Source organism: Thermobia domestica, unplaced genomic scaffold (genome assembly GCF_964235325.1).
Source record: "Thermobia domestica unplaced genomic scaffold, izTheDome1.hap1.1 HAP1_SCAFFOLD_242, whole genome shotgun sequence".
Taxonomy (NCBI): domain Eukaryota; kingdom Metazoa; phylum Arthropoda; class Insecta; order Zygentoma; family Lepismatidae; genus Thermobia; species Thermobia domestica.
The window spans coordinates 173,675-200,381 of record NW_027655961.1 but is presented as its reverse complement, the minus strand read 5'-3'; the positions used below and the strand labels follow the sequence as shown (position 1 = coordinate 200,381).

Below are 26,707 nucleotides of genomic sequence, written 5' to 3'. Positions count from 1 at the left end.
TTTTTTCATCATCACTACCTCCTTTAGCCTACACGCCATAACTGTGGGACGTAAAACTGAAAGGTTTCACTTCATTTTTTCCAACATGCACGAAACTATTGAATCCATTTTTGGAATTGTTTACCCTGTAACACGACATGCTTCACTCAAAGCTAAAATAGATTCGGTGCTTCTTCTTTTCTCTGGCTTTTGCCACTGGCTTCCAGTGAGCCATCGTGTCTCTCTTTATAGTTTAAGCCCTTGGTGGACCATAAGTGGGGGCAGAAATGAAACAACTGAAGAAACAAACAACAAACTGGAGTCAAACCAAGAATCTTTCATACTAGAGCTAACATTGGTCCACAAACCCCACAGCACACTCTATGAATTTTTCGATATTATTAAGTAAACATGGAACTCTACATGTCACCTTACCAATTATTACATGAGCATCTAACATAAGCAGGACATATCGCTCTTATATAATATTCCCGTGAGTTGCAAGGCTTCGGGATGCTTCAAAGAAGGTGGAAAGATAAGAAAAACGTGTTTTTACAAAAGTAGAGTATACCAATCCCAAAAGAATTGGTTTCTCGGAAGGTGGTGTTATTTCGTTTCTGTGCCAATCAACTGTCAGTTTCTTTAATTCATATAATAATCATAAATATATTACTTAAAAGTTCATATCTGCGATAAATACCAAGGTATATTTAGAGTTCGACGGTTCGAGGATTCAAAAACCTCAGTTTTGGTTTGTAATATGAACCAGTTTCAAACGGTTAACCGAACCCGAAAAACGGTTCTACGTATTTTCTATTGATTATTAAGGTGTTATCCCAAAAATATGAAGAGAAAAACATGAGAAATTGTACTTTCGTTCAAAAATGAAGCAGCAGATTTACAATTACTTACCCTAAAAAGAAAACATTACATATCTTTCGGGACCTTTCCAAAATATGTAAAAATATTTTGAAAAGTTTCAATCTAATGTCTGTTTTCAAACTGAACCAAACCAAATTACGGTTCAATTCCTGAAATAAGCCGACAAATTCGGTTTGAATCTTAAATCGAACCCAAACCGGTAAACCGGTTTCGGAACATTTCTGGGTATATTACTGAAGCATAATATATATTACATTGTCAATACGTATAAAAGAAGAAATCAAAATAAACAAAAAATAGGGGAGTGGTCACATTTGCTTACAACAGATATTTAGTATATCTACCTACCAGGTAAAGATCTCGTTGTTGGCTTAGAAGCTTTGACACATAGGATTATGGATTTGAGTTCCCGCTGAGAGAACCTTAAAAACTTTAAGCGCATTATGGTGGTTTAAATTGCACCTTAAAGTATAGATCAACGTTTCATATAACCTCGGTGCTAAAAGGATGCAATGATAGTAATTTAATACTAACTACTAGAGAATTGTTAACAGGTCGAGATAAAGAAATATTGTGTAAATATCTTATAGAGCAGTATTTCTGAATTATACAAAAAAAAAAAAAAAAAAAAAAAAAAACTAGTTCACTCCTGCTTCTACGCACTGAGTTTGGTAGCCTTTCTAAAGATAGAAACAGGCCTGGAACCCTTCATCGGGAAATGTTTTGAGAGCTTTCACAAACAGGTGTGAATTAATTTGAAACAGATTACGACGAAGGAAACGTAAGGTGAGTGTATTGGTTTTCCGGGACTATGATAGGATACTTTTCCCTCCTCTTCGGGCCTTGTATATCAGTCGACAGATCATATCAAGATGAAACTGACATATTTAAAAATAAATTCTCATGTTGTTTTTGAACTTTGAGGTTAAAAAAAAAAAAAAACTATTGTGGCCAATGATATCCCCTTCGTTTCCAACAATAATTGATTATTGTTATTTTACTGGAAGAAATTGTTTATTTATCTGTAATTCACTGTTAACTAGCAGATTATATCAGTTGTTATTTGACATCTCCGAAGGGCATTGAAGTACTCAGAAATTTATTAAAGAGGGGCTCAATTTCAGTACGAGAGTAAATTATATTAAAATTTGTAATATCACCCCTAAAATTAGACTGAATTTACAGAAAATTCGGGATTTCGGAAGTGCTGACCTCCAAGACCCTGCGTATGTCCCTGCCTAAGTGTGACAAACAGTCTTTTACCCACATACTACTTGCAACCTATAGTTACACAGTACTTATTTACGTGCTATTACTAATCCTAATTCCCGGTCCTGTCTCTTCCGGTAACAAACACCGTGTGCGTGGGTTTTCCCGGTGTTCTCCCGTTTCCTCCCACTTTCTTCATTCCACCATGTCATTCATTACTCATCATCACCGTCTCCTTTAGCCTAACCGGCATAAACGTGGGACGTAAAACAAATATTTCATTTCATTTATGTTCAACATCAATTTCATCATAATGCCGTAATAATTAAATTATAAAGAACATTTTATTAGTGAACATATTAATAGATAAGTTAAATTGATGGAAATAAATATTCTTATTTTATACTACTAGTATTTATTACGAAGATTTTACTTTATTTTTTTAATTTAACGTCCCACTACTGCCACCTAGGCTAAGGAAGACACTGATAATGAGATATACGTAGTGCTTCTTCCAATCATACTTTTTTTTTTTTTTTTTAAGGAGGGCACTGCTCCCCGGAGTTCTGAGAGTGTCTCCCAAAGGGGACGAAAATAACATGTCTATAATATAATAATAAATAGAATAGTACCGTGTGAAAATAGTATGTGCCCCTCCGAATATTAAGTGTGCCCCCGGAACACATCTTTTTGGTAAAGAAACTGGACATATGACAATAGTGGAATGAAGAAAATGTGAGAAAACTCACGCATATGGTGTTGGTTCACCACAAAGTGTACTTGATACCACCTAGGATCGAACCATGGACCTTACGCACCAAAGGTGAGCGTTCTACCACTGACAAAGATCATATGAAAACAATGTTTTATATGTCATCTTTTAAGAAGTTACAGTTTGTTTTTGGTAATATAATCTTTCAAATGGAAAAGAAATTGCTACATATTTCAATTACAGGAAATCTGTACATGTTGAGAATGTAAATAGAGTGAGTTCTAGAAGGATTCAATAGTTTAGGTGTGAGAAGAACCGCCCTCTTTAATATTCTCCAATAATTCTACTTTGTTTGTTCCTCACTGTCTTTCTAACGTGCCACATCTCGAATAAAACAATTTCTAGTCAAATAATTTTTAAAAATTCTTTTTTTTTTTTTTTGGATCAAAAGATGCAATATATTTTAATCAAAAATTTTCCTGTAGGCCTTATATCTTGAGAACTACATATAGTGTAGTCAAACTCAAACTATCAGTTAACTCAGTATGACGTACTTATTCAATAGAAAATATGAAAACTCGATTTAGGGGCCGTTCAAAAATGTTGTGGCCCCTGATCCCAACATTAATTATTGGCCCACAAAAACGTTCTTGTAGGCCTTATATCTGGAGAACTACATACAGTGTAGCCAAACCCAAACTATCAGTTAAATCAGTATGATGTGCTTATTCCGTAGAAAACACAAATACACGATTTAGGGGCCGTTCAAAAATTTTGTGGCTCCTGATCCAAAAACTAATTATTGGCCAAGAGCAATCTTTTGATACATTTTTTGGGAGGGGGGATCATTCCTAAAATTCTTATCCAAGATCGCAATCTTTTGATCCTTTTTTTTGGGGGGGGGGAGGAGACATCATTCCTAAAATTCTTGTTTCCAGTCCTGGTTATCTATCATCCAACTTTCGTTAAGTTCCCTCTTGGGTATATGGTTACCGTCAGTGCCCCCCCCCCCAAAGTATAGAGAAGGGGCCCTAGTTGTAAAGCCGATAGAAGTAAGGTTGAGGTTCTACTTCTTTAAATCTTTATTCGTCGCAAGACTTCGGGGCCCCTATACCTCGGGGCCCCCCGCACTGCGGGGGTTGCGGGGGCAGCTTCTACGCCACTGGTTACCGTACGCGTCCATGCCGGGAGATCTCGATTTGATTCCCGGCCGGAGTTCAAGTGATTTGAATTCCACGTTGAGCTGTAGGTCTTGTCTAAAATAGCTACGGTACTGAAAGGAACACCAAAATCTAGTCTAACCAACGCAACTTTCGTTAACGTAAATGGCTGGAAATTAAAAGTCTGGTTAAACTCGAATTTCAATTCTCCCGCTGGAAACCGGAAGCAGTTTTGGAAGTGGAGTGCTAATTTATTGAAGACATTTAGTACACTTCTCACTTGTTACTGGAGACATCGGGGACACATCTTTGATTTTAAGAAATTGCAGATTGTTTTCAACTAAACCTGGAGTAATTCTCAGTGCTTACCTTTTGGGCATGTAAAGTCGCCGTGACCGGAGCATCTTGTCTGCGACACCTCCCGCGTTCATTGCCTCCACACTAGATGCAACACACGACAGGTGACCGCTGTCACTGAACACCATCAACACCGCAACTCACCAACTTGGAGCACGCGATAGGCACAACTGAAATCCCAAATCCTCGAGTCTTCAGCCATGGTAGGTGAACCTCTGCAATACGCATGCGCCGTCTTCCCTTTTCTGCGAAGAGTGGAGTAAACCTTCCGTAACAACACAACAGGTGATTCTCTCATCATGTGCTCTGGCTCTGGGTCACCGTTAGGAAGCTTCTTCGGTCACATCTCGCCGCGACGCCCAGTGAAGGCGGGACCTTCGCTGCTACTTCGCTTCCACGGGTTGAAGGTCACATTTATCTAGTCCCCAGCACTGGAAACTAAGGTAGAAGTGCGTAAAGGATAAACAGTAAACCTACGACAAAAGAGTATTTCCACAAAGATTGCTTCATACGATTGTAGCGCTTTTTTTCTTTTTTGGTCGGAAATTCAGTATTCGCATCGTTACATTCAAAAGCTCTAACTGTATTTGCATGATAATGTTTTTATTGTTACTTAATATTCTGATGATCAAGTGTTCCACGTATGACAAGTTATGTGGAGGCTATTCGCTATACTCTCCACTTCTTTCTCTAAGTTATAAATAAAACCAGTTGAGAATGCTCCAAGAGCATTGCCAGAACGAACCTTAAAAGATTTAATTTTCTTATTAACTTGTACATTCTTTCTTCTATGTACTTTATTATTATACTCATTAAACAATTCTTGTAATATATCTATCCATTTATAATTTCCTTGAATACTAAATTTTTCCCACATGTTTTGTTTAAGACTTCTGTTAAAACGTTATATGATATATTGTTTTATGAAGACATATGCTCAAAATGGAGGGCTCAAAATTTAAAAAAAAAAAAAAAAATCGGAAAATATCATCTCTTTATGACTTACGGTTCCCGAGATATGGTTCCTTAAATCTCCCGAAATCGGAATTTTTTGGTCAATATCTTGGGAATGATAAGTGTGACGCAAAAAAAAAAAAAAAAAGATCCATTAGTTCTTTCAGATAACTTTTGATGCTCTATCAAATGCAGGGCTCAAATTTGAAAAATTCGCAAGTAACAGACACACACACACACACACAGACAATTCAGTAACGAACTTCTTAAGTTCGTTGATAATAGCCTAACAATTAACAACAAATGAATTTTAGAAAGTAGGTTTTCAAATTCTGAAATATTGTTAGGGTTTAATGGTGAGAGATTTGTCCAAAATAAGACATATACCGATCGATAGAACTTACTGAAATGAAGAAAAAGATGTGTGAGTCTAAGACCTGATGCATAGTTTTTGAAAATCGAGAAAAACAATAGGAGCATACCCAGAAATTTTTGATCGACCCTTGGGAAGGTCCAATACTACAATCCACTAGGATTGAACGGGTACTATTCTGGTCCCGAAAAGACGATAAGTGCACTGAAAAAAAGCCGTTATCTGGACAGAGGTATATTGTACGAATATAGGGTATTCATATGTTTACTACGGAAAACTGTACGGACCATTTGTTATCCATATGCTACATACGTGCTTCCATTTTTCGCTTAAATGTTACATCGTGTCGCTACAGGATGTCCGACATCTAACAGTCTTCCTTATATTACATATGTTTACGTAGGGTTGCCAAATTTTTTAAACGAAAAACAGGGATACCGATCTCAAGCTATATATAAGACCACGGTTCCAATTTATTTGGTCAGAATCAATTAATTACCTGTCCTTTCCAGGTTAGTGCTCACAATTTTCCAGTTCATTCTATACACAGTTAACACAAATGAAGAACCACAAGAGATTCACAAAGAATGTGAAAAAGGTAACATAAGAAGAGCTGCCTGGCATCCGATTTGTGATGTTTAACAAGTTCTAAATATTGTGCATATTAGAACATAATCTCATTTATAATTGAAGAGATACTTTTTTTTTTTTTCTTGTTGCGACGTTACTTGAATCGGAAACATTATCTTAAAGTAATACAAATTTTGCATTTAACAAGAAAAATGGTACATTTACGCTAAATTTAGAACGACAAACAAAAAATAAATGTCGTTAAACATTTACGCAGGGTCTCCAAAAGTTTGAAAAAAAAAATCCAGCAACAAAATTAAACAAGACACAACATACCTTTATGTGTTTAAGTGACACATCTTGTGATAGAGTGAGTTGTTACGGAATTTAATCTCAAAATTACTGAAAATTTTATCAGAAAAGAAAAATATATAAATCCAAAATTATTGAATACGTGCATACCATCTTTAGACACACTTACTCACAGACAACTCAGTTCTCTAATTCTTGAAGTGGGATTTCAAATGAGACTTACATGAAAGACCATGGATCTAAATGTGACAGGCACTCAGGTAACCTCCCATGTTAATTCTTACAATAAGCAAATGCTTTACATCAAATGTATAAAACACGTAAGAGATATTTCGGACTTTTAGATTAATTTTCGAAAGTAATATAGTGAGCAAAAGCTTTAAATGCCCCTTCGCAAGTACACGGGTTTTGCTATTACACAATATTTTTACACTGGTGTAAATTTCTGCTGGCAAAAATTATGGTTTTATTATATATTAAGGTGTTCTAAATTCCCTTCCCTTTCCTAAGGTAATGTTCGCGAAGCTTTTGAGCTCTTTTTCGCTAGGTCGTAATGTATATACAGGCACATTTAGTATGATTTCCAAATCAAAAATACTGAAGCTAACAATGTATTTTGTCACTATAAGCCCTGCTTGAAAATAATAATAATAATAACAAAAGTGGAAATTTAAAACTACAAGTCGACACCTCTTTCAGATACGTCTTACAAGAAATGTCTGATGTAACAGAATGGAAGCTTAAAACAATACGTTTAGAGTAGCTAAAATCATCCACCCTTAGGCCAATATTTTGACTTTTTCAGTTTCACGCATTCTCTCTTTATATATATTGTAACAAATGCACGTATATGAGTTTTATTTTCAATTTGAAGAACGGAAACCGGAACAAACAGGAGTTCCGAAAATATTTTTCGGGACAGTTAATTCTTTCATTGCAAACCGGGTTGTCCTGGAAAACCGGGACGTCTGGCAACTAGAGATGCAAGGGCTCGGAAAAAAACGGCTTTAAAAAAAACTCGGTTTTTTCTGCTTCGCTTTTTGCTTGGGAAATTTTGGGGCTTTTTTGAAAATTTTGCTTTACACTGATAAAGCAGACTTTGTTTCGCTTCTCTACAACAAAAAACTCATTTAATTACTGGTTGATGCAGATGAATTTCAAAAAGATTTTTTTTTTTAAATTCTTAACATTTACATTATGAATTCCAAAGGATTAACCAATATAAGTAGTAATATTTTAACCTCTTATATACAATAAGTACTTTAAAAAAATGATACATAAATAACTAGCAAAATTGTATGTAGTATTTTTACTTAAAAATATCACACACCCTCTTTTTGAAGCAAAATAAAGAGAAACATGATAGAAATCTGCACATCAAGAGCTTCGTTTCGGGTGGTTCTGTTCATTCTTGAAAATTTTCAGTTAAGTTTTCACTTTCATATACATTGTATGAATATTTCGAACAAATTTTTCACTGATTGATTACATACGTAATAATCTGTTACCACCTATCAGGTGCTTCGGATCTGTAAAATCGGTAAAGCTCCAAATGCAGTAATGCACTGACTGTTCCTTAAGCTTGTTCAGAATCGGGAAAGTATCGAATTTTCTGTTCATGGATCATATATGTAATAGATGGTTCATTTGAGCGTATGACTTCCTAGGCTGTAGAATATATAACCACCATCATGGTTTATCCAGTCTTGAAGGTTCTGAATTTTTAACAAGAAAATTCAAATATCGTTACGATTTTTTTAATACAAAAAAGGAAAACTATGGAATACATTCAAAAAGAGTGGAAGAATCAGTCACTGTTCCAATTCACAAGAAAGACGACAAAATTGATTGTAATAATTATCGAAGCATTTCTCTTAACATTCTATTAATAAGATTGATCCCATACGCAGATGAAGTTATTGGAGGTTATCAGTGTGGATTTAGTCGAAATCGACCAGATATTTACCATTCGACAAATACTCGAAAAGAAATGGGAATATATTACCCAGTACATCAACTGTTTATTGATTTTAGAAAGGCTTACAACTCGGTTAGGAGGGAAACATTGTACAACATTCTTACAGAATTTGGAATACCGAAAAAGCTAGATTTATTAAGTGTTTAAATGAATCTCAGAGTAAAGTCCGAGTAGAAAAATGCGAGCTTCCACGTCGAGATTGGCCTGAAACAAGGATATGCGTTATTGCCGTTATTATTCAGCTTTGTTCCGGAGTACGCTATAAGAAAAATCAAAGATAGGAACCAGAGCCTAGAGTTGAAGTTATTCACCAGGTTATGGTGTATGCTGACGATGTAAATCTGATAGGAGAACAATCGAACTAAATGCAGAGGCCTCATTAAACGCTTGCAGAGACATGAGTAAATGCAGAGAAATCTAAATACAAGGAAGTTCACAAGGATCGTAATACGGCAAATTATGAATGCGTTAAAATATCAATCACTTCTTTCGACACAGTGGATACTTTCAAATATCCTGGATCAGTATTACCAGACCAAAATCATACCCACAAAGAAATTAAATGTCGACTGAAATCAGGAAATTCTTGTTATTATTCAGTTCAAAATATTTTGTCGTCGCGAATTCTGTCGAGGAATTTCAAGCTTAAAATATATAAAATGATAATCATGCCTGTTATGCTTTATGGTTGTGAAACATGGTCGCTTACACTAAGGAAAGAACGCAGACTGAAATTATTTGAGAATAAAATTCTGAGACATAACATTTGGATTTAAGAGGAATGGCGGAAACTTCATAACGAGGAACTACATAATTTATACGGTTTACCAAACATCATTAGAGTCATCAAGTCTAGGAGGCTCAGGTGGACAGGTCATGTAGCCAGAATGGAAGAAAGTAGAAATGCTTTGAAAGTTTTAACTGGAAATCCAATCGGGAAACGTCGATCAGAAGAACCTAGGCCCAGATGGGAGGCCAATATTAAGATGGATCTAGCAGAGATAGGAATACAGAGTAGAAACTGGATTGAATTGGATAAGGACAAAAGCCAATGGATAACTTTTGTGGCCATAGAGAAAGAGAGAGAGAGCGAGAGAGAGAGAGAGAGAGAGAGAGAGAGAGAGAGAGCGAGAGAGAGAGAGAGAGAAAGAATACATTTAAATTAAGCACAACTGCACAACAAACTTGAGCGAGTGGTTAGCTTTCGCGCTTCTATCGTGAAGTCCGGGATTCAACCCCGCATTCGACCATTTTGACAAAAGTTTTTCTTAATTCCATCTGTGAATGTAGAGATAGTGCGTGTACTGTGAGTCCTGGCCGACTTACTTTCTAATCGTTTTTAAATCTTTGTTATTATTAATTACCAGCAGTGATGGATTTGCGAAGAGAGTTAGGGTGGAGATGTTTTTCGGATTGAAGCCTCTACCCCGAAATTACGGAATTTCTAAACAAACTAAATATTAGTTTTCCCTTTACTCATAAAGTTCAAACTGTCCTCAAATAAAAATATTAGGAATTTTTAGAAAAATTAAGCATTAATAAGAAAAGCCAATCCCAAAATACTTTTCTAAATCCGCCACTGATTATCAGTATAAAATGGTCTTCAAGGTTGTATCTGGAAGATTATAGATGAATATACAAACGAAACGAAATATTTATTATGTCTGTACTCATAAACGTAAGCTCCTCTTAAATAAAAATTAGGAATTTTTAGAAAAAACAAACATTATTCAGAAAAACCCCTCCCAAATATTTTTCTAAATCCGATACTGATTATTTCTATCAAATGGTATTCACGGTTGCGTCCGGAAGATTATTGTTAAATCATTGCACAGCTTCAGTATAACGGAAATGAAGTACGCTCTGACAGATATATTGAAAAACATAAGTTTAATTATGTGCAAGAAGCTAGAGTACTAAGCTCTAAGAAGTGAAACGCGGATGACTAAGAAAAAATTATCCAGAGAAGAAAAAATGTCGATAATTCAGAAGTTAAAGTAAAGTTAAATAGGTTCTAAAATTGTCCTCAAACACTACGTACTTTGTTTACTTCAATTCATAAACCATGTGCTCCATCCATCATGATGGTGAATTTCAGAGCGAAATATGGCATTTAGGTCATGGAATCTTATTTAACTTTAGAGTATATTACCTGTATATGTTGTTAGGATTTTTTTTTGGGGGGGGAGTCCAGACACGGTGGAACCCTCCGTAGGTGCGCTCTTACTTCTCTTATAAAGTAGCAGCGTCACGTGTACATCACGTAAAGGAGTTTGTTTTCTATGGAGTAATATTTTCTCAATTGATATTGAAACCGGGAATGCTAATAGTTTTCAGCCCTTTCTGGTTTGAATAGAGATAGGACATTGAATATAGTCTTGTTAACTCTTAATTGATTACATAAAACCAATTCTCAATATCTCTTACCATTTTTACTCTGTAATGATCAACGTTAAAACAAGAAGTGATTGATTTACACCACTTCCGGTTAGAAATGAAATGTTTAAGTTTTACGTCCTACGTTTATGCTGACTAGGCTAAATGAGACTGTGATGAAAGATGAGTGAAATGGTGAAATAAAGAAAGTGGGAGGAAACGGGAGAACCTCGAGGAAACCCACACACATAGTGTTTGTCTACCACAAAACTCGCTTGGCACGAGCTGGGATCGAACCAAGGGCCCCAACGCTATACCACTGAGCCAGTGCGGCCATACTTCCGATTTGATTATAGAATTAAGAGAAAATATGGTTCCTATTCCTGGAACACTGAATTCAATTCCAAATATCGCCTGTCTTGTCGCTTTCTCTTTATGTAGATTAATATCGCAACCGGAAGTTATAGATTTCTATTACTTTTGGTTTTAGTAGAGAGTTATGTATGAATATGAGATGTATCTTGGGATGTCTAACCGATTAAAGCAAACTACTTCTGGCTACGAATTACTATTGTACTCTATAGTGATCAACGTAAAAACAGGAAATGGTTGATTTCTACCACTTCCGGTTTGAATATTACTTAAAAAACTGATTCGAATCGAATGTTTTGACCTTCTATATACAAACCAAAATCGATAGTGATTCATCACTTATATTGAGAAAATAAAACGTATGTGACGTAGGAAAAATGTTGATTTCATGCGTAAATCCTGTAGTTTTTGCACTTAGAGTACAACCCTCTGTAACATTTTGCAGCTAACGTATAACTGAAAACGTATCTTTTATACGCACTTTCCGTATAAGTTTACCGAATAAACGCACTTTTCCGTATAAAAGAAAGAACTGTATATAGGCGGTCATGATGTCACATACAGATGGACGTATATAACATATAGCTGACGTATATGTAACATGCGTATACGTATATAATATACGGAAAACTATATTAGACGTCAGATGTCTTGCAGCGGCATCATGTAACATCGAAGCGGGAAAGGGCACTACGTATATATCATATGGATATAGTATGCTATGTACAGATTTCCGTAGTAAACACATGGATTCAGTATATTTGTACAATATACCGCTGACCGAATAACGAATTTTTCTGTGTAGTTCTTGAGCTTTTCGTTTCACACACTGGAACACAAGAAAGGTGGCTTTTAGTCTATAAAATTCCGCGAGAGGCGTAATTTAGCAGGATTCTTATCACACCAGATTTTTGTTTCTGTACCAGGCTACGTACAGTTTGGTTGCTTAGCCACGACCAATCGTACAGATGCAAATGGGCGGAAATCATGTGTGTCCTCCATCGGCACGTGCAGGATATAGAAAATCTTGGTTATGTACTTTGATATAGACCTACTTTATCTGGTTCAAGACTAAAAGTGGATGTGAAAAGGAAGGGAGACGCATGACGTCACGCTGTATCCCGTGCCTATCTTTGCCCATTGTAATTTTTTAATAAGTGGAAGGACATCATCTGATATTTTCTGGAAGTGAGGGAACGGCATTCGTCCTTGCTTTTACCGCCCTGATCTAGTGTACGGACACTTCACAGTCCAGAAAATCTGCATTAACACGGGTTTTGTAGGATTTGCAGTTCTCTTACCGTGGCTTGAGCAACGCCAGAAGAACCACCTGCCGTCGAAATCTACGGATTATCCCTCTCAATAAGCTCGACACGAACACACGGACAGGCAGTCTAAATATATGAAGGAGTTTCGATGAACAGAACTCTTCAAAAATTAAAAACTAAAGTTAACTGAATATAGTATCACGAAAGCAATAGTTAAATTCGTTGTAATCTGCAATGTACAAAGGGCGTTCAAAAAGTTTTGCACAATGGGTCTAAATTTTTTTAACACTCGCCCAACGGAGATAGGGTCATTTTTGGTCCATAAATGTTTTATTTAAAATTTTTTCCTATTTCTTCTTCCTTTTTCCGGTCATCGGCCAAGGAATGCTTCTTTTAACCTACGTATCATGCAATAGCATTTCTATTACCCTAACATTCTTTATTTGTTAACCATAAATGAACAATTCTTTGTCTGGGTCTTGAATAACCCGGTCTTTGCTGTTTACGTGAAGGATATTTTAACTGCCTGTCAGGGTAAATATCAAACTGGGGGTAGTAATATATATTTTGATAAATAAACGGAGACCAACAGTGGCGGATCTAGGCTGAGCTGATGAGCCTAGACCCGCAGTGTTTTAAGTAACAAAAAGTAATTCAAGATATTAATATTTTTGAAAGTTTATAGTAAGCTTAAAGCTTTAAATTAATTGGAAATCTAGGAATAATAATATTGTTTTCCTTAAAAAACAATTAAAATGGTTTATGGGTCAAAAATGACCCTATCTTCGTCGAAAGCGTTATTTCTACATTAGCGTTATTTCTGTAGTATCTTCGCAGAACGAGTGTTAATACTTGCACTAGATGGTGAAATTTTGTGTGCTTGTACTTGTGTCTTTTATGTAAATACACATGTTACTCAATGTATCTTTCATCCGCTGTGACACATTTAGCTTATTGTTCTTTCGACGCCGTGAATGCACTTTGGTAAAACCTGGAACGCCGCCTATAACACCGCTGTTGCACACACATAATGAGTTCTTCGTCACTGGCAAAATGCCTACTATGAAGGTGGGTCTTCAGACGTCCAAACAGAAAGAAACTGGATGGGGCCAGGTTCGAACTATAAGGGAGCTGAAGAATTACTTCCCCTCTCATACGTCTGATTTTCTGCTGTGTGTGATTGGCAAAGCGGATTTGTTTTTATTCGTTTGTGAGCAGATATGGCTCCCAACGGACACGAAGTTTTCTGTAACCTAAAGACTATTAATGTTAGAATACTTCTCACAGATAATCCAGTCGCTTCAACAAGTTGTCGTGTGGTTATACATTTGTCAATGTGTGTGTTATACATTTGCAACTGTTCACTGCAGTTGATGGTCTGCCGTACTGAAAAAATGAAATGAAATCTTTGAGTTTTACGTCCCACGGATATGCCGGTTAGGCTAAAGGAGACGGTGATGATGAGAGATGAATGAAATGGTGGAATGAAGAAAGTGGGAGGAAACGGGAGAACACCGAGAAAACCCACGCACACGGTGTTTGTCCACCACAAAGTTCACTTGGCAGGAGCAGGGTTTGAACCCAAGACCCCAAGCACCAGAGGTGAACGCTCTACCACTGAGCCACCGCGGCCCCTCCGCCGTACTGAGTTCGTTCGGCAGACTGAAATCACCACTGTGGAACCTTGGTAATCATTACTGGATATTACTGCGGTCCAATGCAGGATTGCTAACCAGGCCCGTATCCACGGGGTGGAAGGGGAAAGAGGGGGCCGGCCCCCTAAATTTTTCTTGCCCCCCCCCTAAAATTTTCATGGAAGGCTTGCAAAAAAAACTCGATTAATTCTATGTGTAAACACTAAGAATAAAATGCAATATAAAAGAGATTATTCCAAGAATTTTTCCATTTTAGCTATTTGATTAACTCCTTTAAAAGAAGGAATATGTTCATAACACTTCATGCCACAGTTGTAATAACGATCTGGAAGGTAGGAGACGAAGTGTGAAGTGCTTGCTGTAAGCCAAATCATAAAAACAGGAGCAGGAACAAATCAATTATCTTTTGTCGATTGCAGTAACGGCGGTAGGTTATTGTTATTCTATTGTGTAGTTGTAGTACATACATGCATTGCAAAATCCTCGTTAACAGCAAACCTCAGATTAACTGTGGAACAAGTAGTTGTGAATTGAATAAAGAGCTCCGAGCTAGGGCTGTTCCGATAATCGAGTAATCGATAACAATTCGATAAAATTTCAAAACCGTTTCATCGATAAAGAATTTTAATTTTATCGAATTATCGAACTTTCGAGACTATCGACAATGTTTGAGACTCTCGAAATGTTCGAGACTCTCGAAATGATCGAGACTCCCGAAATGATCGAGACTCCCGAAATGTTCGGGGCTCTGGAAGTGTTCGAGAGACTCGAAGTGTTCGAGGCACTCGAAATGTAAGAAACATTAGAGAACTTCGAGCGTCTCGAATTGTTTGAAAGCAGCAAATACAGAAATATATCAATATGATCGCATTTGTCGAGTCGCTTGAATATTTTGAAAAGTTCGGGATTATCGGAGTGTTTGGAAGAAACAATGTATTCGAGGTTATCACAGTTGTATATAATATGTATTACATACATGCAGGGTGTTCATTTTAAAACTTCTCTCCTTAGCAATGAAGTGAAGGAAAAGTTTTTTCCCCACAGATCTGTACAAGGTTTAAGCAGTCTGTCAGAAGATAGAAGAGAGGAAGAGAAAACATGCATCACCCGAATGGAATTGGAATCCAAGACACCAATAGTCTACTAATAGTCATTTTGCCGATTGCGTCAATAACAGGTAGAAAAATAATTTTACATATGATTTCGACAAATACAACTTTGCAATAACTTATCAGATGAAAAAAGTTGTTTGACTAGTTTGGCTGCAAGAAGGAATCATTGGAGAGGTGAAGGAACAGAACTGTCCATCACTACTTTTGATAATACCCGAAACTTCGATAATACTCGAAATATCGATAATACCCGAAATTTCGATAATACTCGAAATGTCGATAATACCCGAAACTTCGATAATACCCGAAACTTCGATAATTTCAAATACTCGAATAGTTTCGAGTAACCGATGACAACTCGATAAATTTTCACTCCCGAAGTTCGATAGGTCCTCAGCCTTATCGAACATCCCTACTCCGAGCCCCGTTAAAGGTGATTGATTCTAGTAGGGTCCAAATTATTGTGGTGTGATACGTAAAACAAGAACTGTGGTGGAACATTCACCAAAAAAGTAGTGGTTGCAAAGACTTTCATATGTTTGTTCTCGTAGAAGAATAAAGTTAAGCTCAAATTTTTATCTTAATTAGATTAGTAACTGAGCAAGTGAACATATTTAACGTTTAAGGATTAAACTCCGGGTTGTGGAGCCAGGACTAGTAAAAATTTGCAAGATTTAGAGGAGAAATTATGTAGCAAATTGTTTTGTATTGTACTTGGGGTGGGGGATCCCGTGGAAGTAGCTAGTTTTCATATAAAAACGTTGTAAATTGGAACTATTTTATAGTCGCGTACGCGTAATAATGTTGTAATTTAACATGAAAGAAGCAGTGATGCCTTTACTCGATACTAGATGGGTGTAACGTTTTACTTACATTGAGAAAAATCCGTTCTCCAGACATTGGTATATCCTACAAATATACGGAATCCTCTTGCTTACTACAAAAATCAGAACGGAGCATACGTTATCCGTATGCTACATGGACACTGCCCTTAGGTGTTACATCATGTCGTTGCAGGATGTTTGATGTCTAACAGTACATACATATATGTATGTTACCTTCGTCAGCTATATGTTACATACGTCCATTTGTATGTGAGATCCTGACCGCCTATATTGTTTCATACGGAAAGTATGTAACGGTGGTTCATTTATATAAAACGAGTTTAATTTAAGATTTTAAACAAGAACTTAGTATAAATATTAAAAAAAAAAAAAAAAAAATACAACTGTAATTGTAAACAAGGGAATTACTTCAAAGTTACTCATCCACCTAATTTTCAGCAAAAGCCATAATAAAATCTACAATAATCAATTTCTACTTAAACTTTACTCATTTTTTGTTCTGTTACGTTACCTCGGGGGTGTGAGTACGGGGAAGGAACCACAATTACATATGGAAATCCATTGTTAACCTAAAGGGGAGACTGGTGGGCCGCGAGGAGCACGGTTGTGGGTACTTAATGGAAAGTGCGGAGTTGAGAGGGAAGAACGAGCGAAGGGAGAAGCCGAAGTAAGGTGGGATAACGCACTACTAGGTTATTTAGGTTAGGTTATGTCTACTTCGCACTTACCTTAGTATGTACTTAGGTTTGCAGAGCTCTCCTATCTCAAGCAGAAACTTGTGAACGATTGTTGGTGGTCTTTGTTTTTTCATTCATTAAGCCATGAATATTCAAAAGATTAACTCTTGTCAGGCCAAGATATTTTTGTAACGTAGACGGGCAACTGGGGCCTTACCAACTCTATTAGCCTTACCAATTCGATATGTTCATGGCTTTAACTTCGTCTAAAGATAGAAGAATCCAGAATTTCATGTCATCGAAATATTTATGGTTATTGAGAAATTCGAAAAAATATATGAAGCTGCTGGGCCTGGGAGGCTCCGATTGCCCGGATAACATCATGTTTTACAAATGTTAGTACTGTCAATTCACATCCAGCGCAAAGACCCTGTACACTTACAGGCATGTTTACTCGAAAATTATCTACAATCCAACCGTCCTGAACCTAGAGACAAGTAGTTCCCTCTGCTTGTGAATTAGTCCCGTCTTTATAACCGCTTATCAAAAGGTATTACACATAAATTACGCTTTACGTACATGTTATCAAGCACACAAGCAATCAAATTATCAAATTCTTTTAGGTAAATTTTCAAATTGTTGATAAAAACGGAAGGGCAACTTCGCAAGTTAAACTTCAACAACTGCCTAAGTAAAGTTGAATTTCCTTATTTCACAGTAGATCACCTTTCGTTCTTGATCTTAATGTTAGTATTACATGTGGGACTATTAAAACATTTATATTTTAATTCTAATTCGTGTAGTTAGTAATACCCATTTAATAAAATTCAGTTTTTTTCATGTAGATTACAGAATGTTAACTTAATGTGTATGTGTGTGTAGAGGGGATAGTAGAATTAAGTAGAAGCAAAATACTTAAACACTCAAGAGCAGATATGAGGAATCGCTGATGTTACTATTTGATGAACTATAATATGGTTGGCTCGGCCCCCCCCCTAACTTCTACCGGGCCCCCTCTACTTTTTTGGGCTGGCTACGGGCCTGTTGCTAACCGTCCCGATTCTGTCGGGACTGTACCGATTTCTGACTTTTTTGTCCCGTGTCCCGACTGAACACTCGTCGGGACGCATATTGTCCCGATTTATTGATTTTGAAAGTTAACATTTTACTGGGCTTTTTTTTATTATTTTTTTTTTTACAAAGGAATAACTTATTCTTTTAATGCACAGTTTTATGTATAGAATCAATTTAACAAATCTGTGTTCTAATTTAACTTATGAAAAATAGTTAGCAGCTCTCTTTAATTTATAGTTATTTCTTAATTATTTTGAGTTGATTATACAGCCGATTATGATGATAGTATATTCCATTTGTTTGTGATAAAAAACAAACATTGTATATAGTTTTCTTTTTAAACGTTGTTTATTTTAAATAAATTACAATTGTTTCAGTTTGAATTTGTTGTATGATGATAGCCAAAGAATAAGACGATTCTAGTAATACTTTTTGTCAGTAATTCCTTAAAAATATTATGGCCTCATTTGTGATTAAAAAAACAAACTCTACATAATTTTCTCTTTAAAATTTGTTTATATTAAATAAACTGCAGTTATTTCTGTTTCAATTTGTTGCATATATTGCTTATACCTAGTGCAGAGATGGAGTGGGTCAGTGGGTCGGTGGGTCAGTGGGTCAAGTGGGTCAAGTTTTCTGAGTGGGTCAGTGGGTCGTGGGTTAACAGCATGTGACCCACTGTGATCCACCACCCACCGTGACCCACTGCGACCCACCACCCACCATGACCCACTGTGACCCACCGCCCACCATGACCCACTGCGAACCACCACCCACCATGACCCACTGCGAACCACCACAAACCATGACCCACTGCGACCCACCGACTCAGTATGATCTACCGACCCTCTCTGCTCACTGCATTGTAGAGAGTATCTTCTGAAGACTGGTAAATTTGTCTTCGTTTTACTTTCAAGACCTTCATTTCCCTTCCTTTTCCACTTGTTTCTGTCTACTTACCTGAGGTGAGTATATCTAACCAAGTGAAAAAAGAACTTCAGGACTTTTGGATATTGATATTTTTAATTCTAATAATAGCAATAGGACTTCTACTACTACTTGGCTTTCGAGATCTGTGAGTTTTTAGAGGAGCTAACTACTGGAAAAAATACATTTTTGAATCACTGTAATATATAAATTATTATATAAAAAATTGAATGTAACTATGTATGCCTGATAATCACGGTCAAATTGCAAAGTCAAATGAAATTATTTTTGGTATATAGATAGGCCTTAATCCAAACTGGGATGTTATATTGCTTTTATTATAATGCATAATATCCTAAGGAGATAGAGAGGATCCGAATTTTTGCGGAAAAAAAAATGAATATCTCGCAAACCGTTAAACTTACGGAGCTGAAATTCAGTGTATTAACTCTTTACTAAAACTAAACAGAATGTGTCCTAGCATTTTTTTAAATTCTCCTTTATGTGTGTGTGTGGAGGGAGGGTACACTTCCTATATATGGAAAATTGGTATTGAGTTGGTTTGTAAAAATTATCGAAAACGATCGATGTTATTTAAGAAAAAAAATCAGAAACAAAAAAATACAGTGCTTGGCTTCATATATCTATTGCTTTCTACTATAATAATTGCTGAAGCTTATGTTTATTATATGGAGCGCTTACAGCACAGGGCAATCAACCCGAAAACTTGTGACTAAAATAGGCATAAAATTTGTACTGTAAGCTTAATTACACGGAAATTTTAAGTTTGGATTGTACGCATAATTATATGGAAAATTTTACACATTGGTTGACACAAAGGTCTTTACGTTGGTCTACTTACCTCGATTTGGAACTTTCAAATTTCATCCTTTTTTCCATTGAAAATTATTGATAATTCAACAAGGAAATAATTATATTATGATAATTTAATTGAAATTCATCGTAATTTGGCACATGGCAAACAGCAGTGCGGTTATTGAAGGGGAAGAAGGAGGGAAATTCCCATTCACCTCTGAACACTCCAGGAACCTCGTTCCCTTTCGCTTTCTAGACGGGGGAGGGAACTTGGTAATGGCATCAAATCTTCATGTGTAATTACAAAAATTAAATTTATAAACAAATAAGAAATCATCAGTTTATCAGGCTTTAATTGATAATTTATTCACAAGATTCCCTATCGAGGGCGTGGTAGATGAAGTTTCTGTTCTCCATGAGTCGACATTGCCAACTGACATGGTCGATATGGAAAAGATGTTGTATGGTGATAGAGAGATTATACTTCTTGCTGAGTATTTCAAAACTGACTAAGAAAAATCGTTATCAGACTTAAGTCTAAGAAGCAGATTGTCGATGAGGAGTTGCAGAAATCGGGTAGAAGTATTATCAATTTCCACGACAGAGTGCGAACGGGGATTTCCCCTTATGAATTTACAGATGACTGATATTAGAAATAGGCTAAGTGCTCAAACATTGTCTAACTTGTTGTTCATCAATGTTAATGGCCCACCGCTAGACAAGCTCAAAGTAGACGAGCTAGTTATTTCTTGGCTGAAGGATGGACATCATTCCGCTGCGGATGATTTACCACGAAAAAGTTACCAACAAGAAATAAACCCGATTTCAGATTTGTTTTAAGGTGGAAAATTACGAGTTATAGAAAATGTACACTTGTATTAGTAATGGCTTATTTGTGTTATTCAACTTCGTACCTATTTTTTAGTAAGTCTCTTCTTTGCTTTAGGTAAACTACTTTGAATAAATATTCATAATAATTGCAATTGTGCATATTTGTAACAAATTTAACGTGGTATTTTAGTGATTACACAAATTACAATTATGAGCATACTTTATGGAGATGCTCTCACGTAGGGTACCCGAGCACCTTTATAAACTATAAAAAACTGATTTTTCAAGTTTTTTGTGAGAAAAATACTGTGAACTGAGAAACCATAATCTTTTCCATGTTGTACAGGGATATTTTCCTGCGAATAGAAGTTTCTTTTGGAATGTGTTCAGAAATTAACACTTGCAAGAATACTCTCTTAGTACAAGTATATTTTAGGCACACACTAATTTCCCCCCTCCTCGAACTGTTTCAATTTCCTCACTGACAAACACTTTACCATTTTATGTCGTAAAGGTCAGATCCACTGTTATTGTAACAGAGTGGTGCTTGAGCGATTGACTAGAAATTCAAACTCCGATTAGTGACGATTTTACAGTCTTGTTTTATTACAAGTGTAAATTCTTTAGTCAGTTCAGAAGAGGCCGTGGATCGTGTTCAGAGTTGATGACGATGGATTTTGGTGAGTCAGAGTAGGTCAAAGTGGATGAGAGGGTTCATGATGGGTGGTGGGTCACGGTGGGTGGTGGGTCACAGTGGGTAACGGTGGGTGGTGGGTCACGGTAGTGGTGGGTCAGTGGGTCGTGGGTCAAGTTTTCATTGACCCACGACAAACTGGGTGGGAACTTAAAAAATAAGGTGCAGCATTCATTCAGGTTCATGTTATCCAGCTGATTATTTACATTTGTTTCAACGACTCGCCGTGCATGTAGTCGCCCCGGTTTGAAAGGGGGGGGGGGGCTCCAACACCGATTGTTCCGTCTTGATTTTTTCTTAAGAAAAGTTGGCAATCCTGGTCCAATGTCTCATCCCTATATACACGAAGCAACTTGTGCCGAATTGAAGTGGCTGAGTAATTATAGAACTTGTACAGGATTTAAATGGTCAGCCGTTGACGGGTTTAGTTGCATATTTCCTTCTTCTGTGAGCGTGTCTGTAAATAGAGGAAGAAAATTAGCTACATAACTTCAGGATAATGGACACAAGTGCACGCACAATAAATGTCATGATCCTAGTGCGACTCTTGAGCTTCGTGGCTAAGCGGTTAGCGTACGCGCCTTTGCCGTGGGAGGCCCGGGTTCGATTCCCGGTGGATGCTCATGTGATTGGGGTTCCACGGCAAGGTGTAGGTCCACGTCTCATACAGCGTTGCTGCTGAAAACGGACGCTGAACTGAAAATCAAACCAACTCTTTTAGAAGTGCAACTATTTAAAAAGTTATAACCCATTGTGCAAAACTTTTTCAATAGCTTTTGCATTTGAAAGATTACTTATTTACATCTGTATGACGAACAATAAGTAAAAAGGAGCATGTACTAAGAAGTTTTGATTAGTATGAATGTTTTAACCTTGAATAATAAATTTTTTGTCGTAGTTTCAGCCGAAAAGAGTTGATAAAAATATTTCTGGGAAGTGGGAAAAATTATCCTTAAAGTGCGTGAAAAAATGTAGCAGATACAAAAAAGTAACCAAAGAGTGCACGTGTGCTATTTACAAGATTTTGTTAACAACACGCAACAAAAAGCACAAAAGAATTCATGGAAAGTCTCGAATAGTGAAGAACAAAGAACATTATGATGAGCATGAAAGCGGCGTACTTAATACACTAAAAACAAAAGTACAGTGCTTCCTCAAGTTCTGAAATCTGTAATAAGTTGATCGTGTACTCGTATATTTCCATATATTAACTGTGAGAGGATTTACAGTACAAGAAAATATTTCTATGAAATGGTATCTATAATATCATCCCGCGAAGTTATACACAGAAGTCGCACGTAGAAATACAAAAAACAAAGATTATCTTGGATGTAATAACTCATATTAATTTAGGGGGCACAATGGTTCAGTGGTAGAGCGCTTATTTCTTGTGCATCGGGTCCCTGGATCGATCCCCGACCACGTAAGTTTGTGGTAGACAACATTGTGTCCATGGGTTTTCTCAGGGTATTGCCGTTTGTTTCTACTTTCTCCTTTCACCAATTCTTACATCATTATTCATTTGCCTTAAGCACCATCTCCCTTAGCCTGAAGGGCGTAATCACAGGACGTTAAACTGAAAGATTTCATTTCATTTTTCGTTTTAATTTTGGGGATTCTTGACGTAGGGAAAAACGGGGTAATGGCACGCTCTGTATAATTGCACGTACCCCTGTTTACAAAAAAAAAAAAAAAAAAAAAGAAGAAGGCCTGAATGGTGCTCAACCCTACCAACAACGTGCCCGACGAACCTCACTTGAGTGCGAAAGCGCTGCAGAGTAGAGACCTGCGCGGGCCGAATTTTTCGGCCCGAGCCCAATCCAGCCCGGGCCCGAAAAATTTTGGAGATTTTCGGCCCGAGCCCGGCTTGGCCCGATAAGATTTTTAAAATTCTTGGCCCAAGCCCGGCCCGGGCCCGATAAATTTTAAAAGTTTCATTTTGTAACATTTTTCACGGACACACTTCAACGTTTGCCTTTATTCTAATTATCGTTTAACGAAAGTCAATAATTATTAAAGAATTGCAATTAATCGGCCCCAGCCCGGCCCGACCTGAAGAGAAATCAGTGTCGGCCCGCCCAAGTCCAGCCCGGCCCAAAGAAATAACGGAGTCGGCCCGCCCAAGCCCGGCCCATGCAGGTCTCTACTGCAGAGAACGTAGAGACTTGCGGACTATGACCATATATTAAAAATCTTTGCTTTTCTACAAAAATTTCACCAGTTTTCTTTAGTGGTTAAGTTCAAACTTACTTCTGGGGTACGTTATTTTTGTAGTCAATATGTATGAATAATCAATTTAGAATAAATATAGGGTTTGTATTTTGTTATAATATTTACGCATGCCAGTCAAGAACAAAAAAATCAAAATGGCCTGATTTGGGGTAATAGCACGCATGAACACAAGAGTGCGTATGATTAAAAATGCCTCATCAGGCTTTGAAAAGTGTGGTACGTTCCCCATGAAACCAGAAATGTTTAAAGATGCTGATTTTGCTGCAAGTGACCAGTGATGTAGTCAGACTGAGGAGAATATGGAAGCAGGCCTTTCTCATGATGCAATGGACTCGACGAAACAAAAATTTAGTGACGTTTCTGAACTGTCAGTCGCTGGACCATCAAGGGAAGTCACCAATTCCGAAAACTTCTCCGCAATAGTCCCATTAACAGCAATTTCTCCAATTCCTAGGCAAAAACCTTCATCAGTGAAGCAGAAGGGAAAGCACCAAAACTCAGAAATTCTAACAGCAATGTGTCGTAAGGTTCTTCTGCAACATAAAGAAAGCAAATACGTTTAGGGAATATCATCATATGGAAGTTTAAGAAAGAATTTAACTAAAAACTCGACTGTTGCGCGCTATTATCCTCAACTTCAGGGTAATTGCACGCAGCGTAAGGTTTCAAATTTCCGTATCCTATCTTATAACGGAGAGTAATTCCGCAATAGTTCCGAGTTACTTCATAGTAAACATATGTAGGTATGTACAGCACTATTCATTAAATTCCATAGTGCTTTCTCATTGCTGTTCTGAGCAATTAAAAAAAAACCGCGTGTCATTACCCGCTTTTTCCCTATAATACGTGCACAACATTTCCCTTATAACAATTTTGCAGTCGACAGGTCGAAGAGCTGGGAGCGTCGTGTAGTACATAAATTTTGCAACATGAGAATTATAAGTAAATGAGCATTTTTCTATTTTTCTAACCAAAAATTAAACTCAGTACACTTAGGCTTTCTCATCGGATGTCATATGACGATCCCCTTTTATCAGATCCTCTTGTTAGCGATTTTCGTAAGTAATTTTTGGTTTGTGATCACTGGTGGATCTAGCCTGAGGCCGGGCGACCTGGGATCCACAGTTGTTTGACTGACAAAAATAATTTTAGCCATTATATAAAAATATTTTTGAAAGTTTATAGTAAACTCATGATATACCTACCATAATCTTGGTTCTGACTCGCCCCACCCAAACTTTACCTTCTAGATCCACCACTAAGGTAGATGCAGGTAAATACGCCATGTTAAGGATTTTGTATTTTTTATGACCATACTTTTCATGAAACACAAAGAACAAGACATATACGTTGTATTCTAGAGTAGCCTTTTCCGCGTATAGGAAAAATGTGGCAGTGATGCGACTCACTTCTACTTTGTACCCAGTAAAAGAAAAGTGTTACAAAGGGGCGTATTTACCAACACGTGCAGGTAATTACGCCAAGTTTAGGATACTACTGGAAACCTGTAATAAGTCTTGCAACTGCTTACATTGTCTGTATTACACGAACTCCAAAGTGCAAGATGAAGATAACCAAAGTGCAAGATTAAAACAAATGTAAAAACGATAATCTTCAAAGTTGAAATGAAGTTCTAAACTGATAAGTTTTAGGCCATAAGAAGATAAACAAACAGTGTCATTTTGCTTTGACTTAAAAAACTACATCGATGTTACATGGAACATGTAGGACAAATGAAAACATCTTTGTCTTTTGCAGTCAGTCCTGCACAAGCCCTGGCGTATTTCACTGCCATGCTTGGTATTGATTTAGTAACCATGAAATCACAAATACTGAAATTACACTAAAATAAAGTGTTCCTAGACGGACATCAAATAAAGCGTACACTGTAAACAATCGGCACGTTCTTACAAGGAAACTTCCCGAAGCAAACAACACTGCACGGCGTAGCGATTTCAGCGGTGTCTCCCGGAATATTCGTCAAATCGGATTTGTCCAAGACCGTGGCACATATTGGAGGCGGATTTTTAGTGGATTTCACTGGAAACGTCCCAGCACTTAACACTTGGCGTGTTTAGCTACACTGGCGTATATACATGCAGTTACTATATTTGTGATATGATTTTTGATTAAATAAGCTAGTTTTCTTGATTATTATGTAAACGTTTGTATTAAGATCTATTTGACAATAAGTATAGTAACAATATATGCCTATCAATGTAAGCAATACAAAATAATCTTTATATTATTCTGCTCCATTTCCTTTCGGCACCACTATATGTTTCTCTCATGACCCCTTTAGGGATCCTGACTCCCAGATTTAGAAATTTCACACTACCATGAAAGTTAGGTTGCAAATTATAATATTCAGGAAAATTGTCGAATTCTAAAGTGTTTCTACACAGGCGCGAATACAGAAGTTTTTGTTGGGAGGGGTCTAAGCTTTTGGGGGAGATGCAATAGTAGGAGCCACTACGTCTATGTAGTATTGAAGGGGATTATTCTGTATCCGAAGAAACGATAAGTAATTGTAAAATACTTTAAAAAAATGATAGAGCTAGATTGTTTTTATAAGAGAAAGAGTGCAGGTGGAGTGTAAGATAAAATTTTCTTGCTACACTACATCAATGATTTTCTCTGTTAAACAAGTATAATTTTATTAGCAAAGTGTACAAATTAGTATTGCCATTCGTCCCGGAAAATCCAGTATCATCACGGAATCGAGGTCTGCGTCCTGGCGTCCCGAAAATATTTCTCGTTAGTATTAAATATCCCGGATTTCAGCGAAGAAGAAAAGAAGGGAATATTTTAGTTTGCTTACAAGAGAATATAACATAACAAACGCCGCCAGAACATGTTTCCAATGAATTAACCGTTATATATATAAGGTGTGAAAGGAAACATCATACCTTGAATGAGCTGAAACAAACTCTGATAACTACGAAACATAACAAATTCTAAGGAAACGTGCTTACGAGGGGGAGAGAGTAAATCATGTGTTTACGTTTGCTAAACTAGGGATAAGGTCTAATGAAATGACTAAAAATGTGATGTAATACTTGAACAACTCTATGTAATGGAAGAAAGTAAACTAGTATTCACACTTGGCGTTCTTCTTTTCATTTTAATCATTTCAAAGCTTCTCGTAATTTAGTAGCGTTCCGGATTTGCATTTTTGAAATATGGTAACCCTAGTGCAAATATAGTTTTGGGGGGTCTGGATCTGGTGGACTCTCCGTGAATGTGTCCCTGTTACCAACATATAACAAAATGGAATGTCGAAAGATGTGACATTTACCAATTGATAGATCATACTGAGCTGAACAATATGATAAGAATTAC

General features: G+C 36.8%; 1 protein-coding gene across 1 annotated transcript in view; it reads right to left on the bottom strand.

Moving 5' to 3' along the window:
* Positions 1-4,571, bottom strand: part of LOC145676608 (uronyl 2-sulfotransferase homolog pip-like) — a gene marked incomplete at its 3' end in the record, with an annotated part of 71,711 nt that extends 67,140 nt beyond the window's left edge. The window contains exon 1 of the mRNA XM_081747445.1: positions 4,312-4,571. Coding sequence (XP_081603571.1) covers positions 4,312-4,427 — 116 coding nt within the window. The remainder of the gene's footprint in view (positions 1-4,311) is intronic.
* Positions 4,572-26,707: the final 22,136 nt, after the last annotated feature.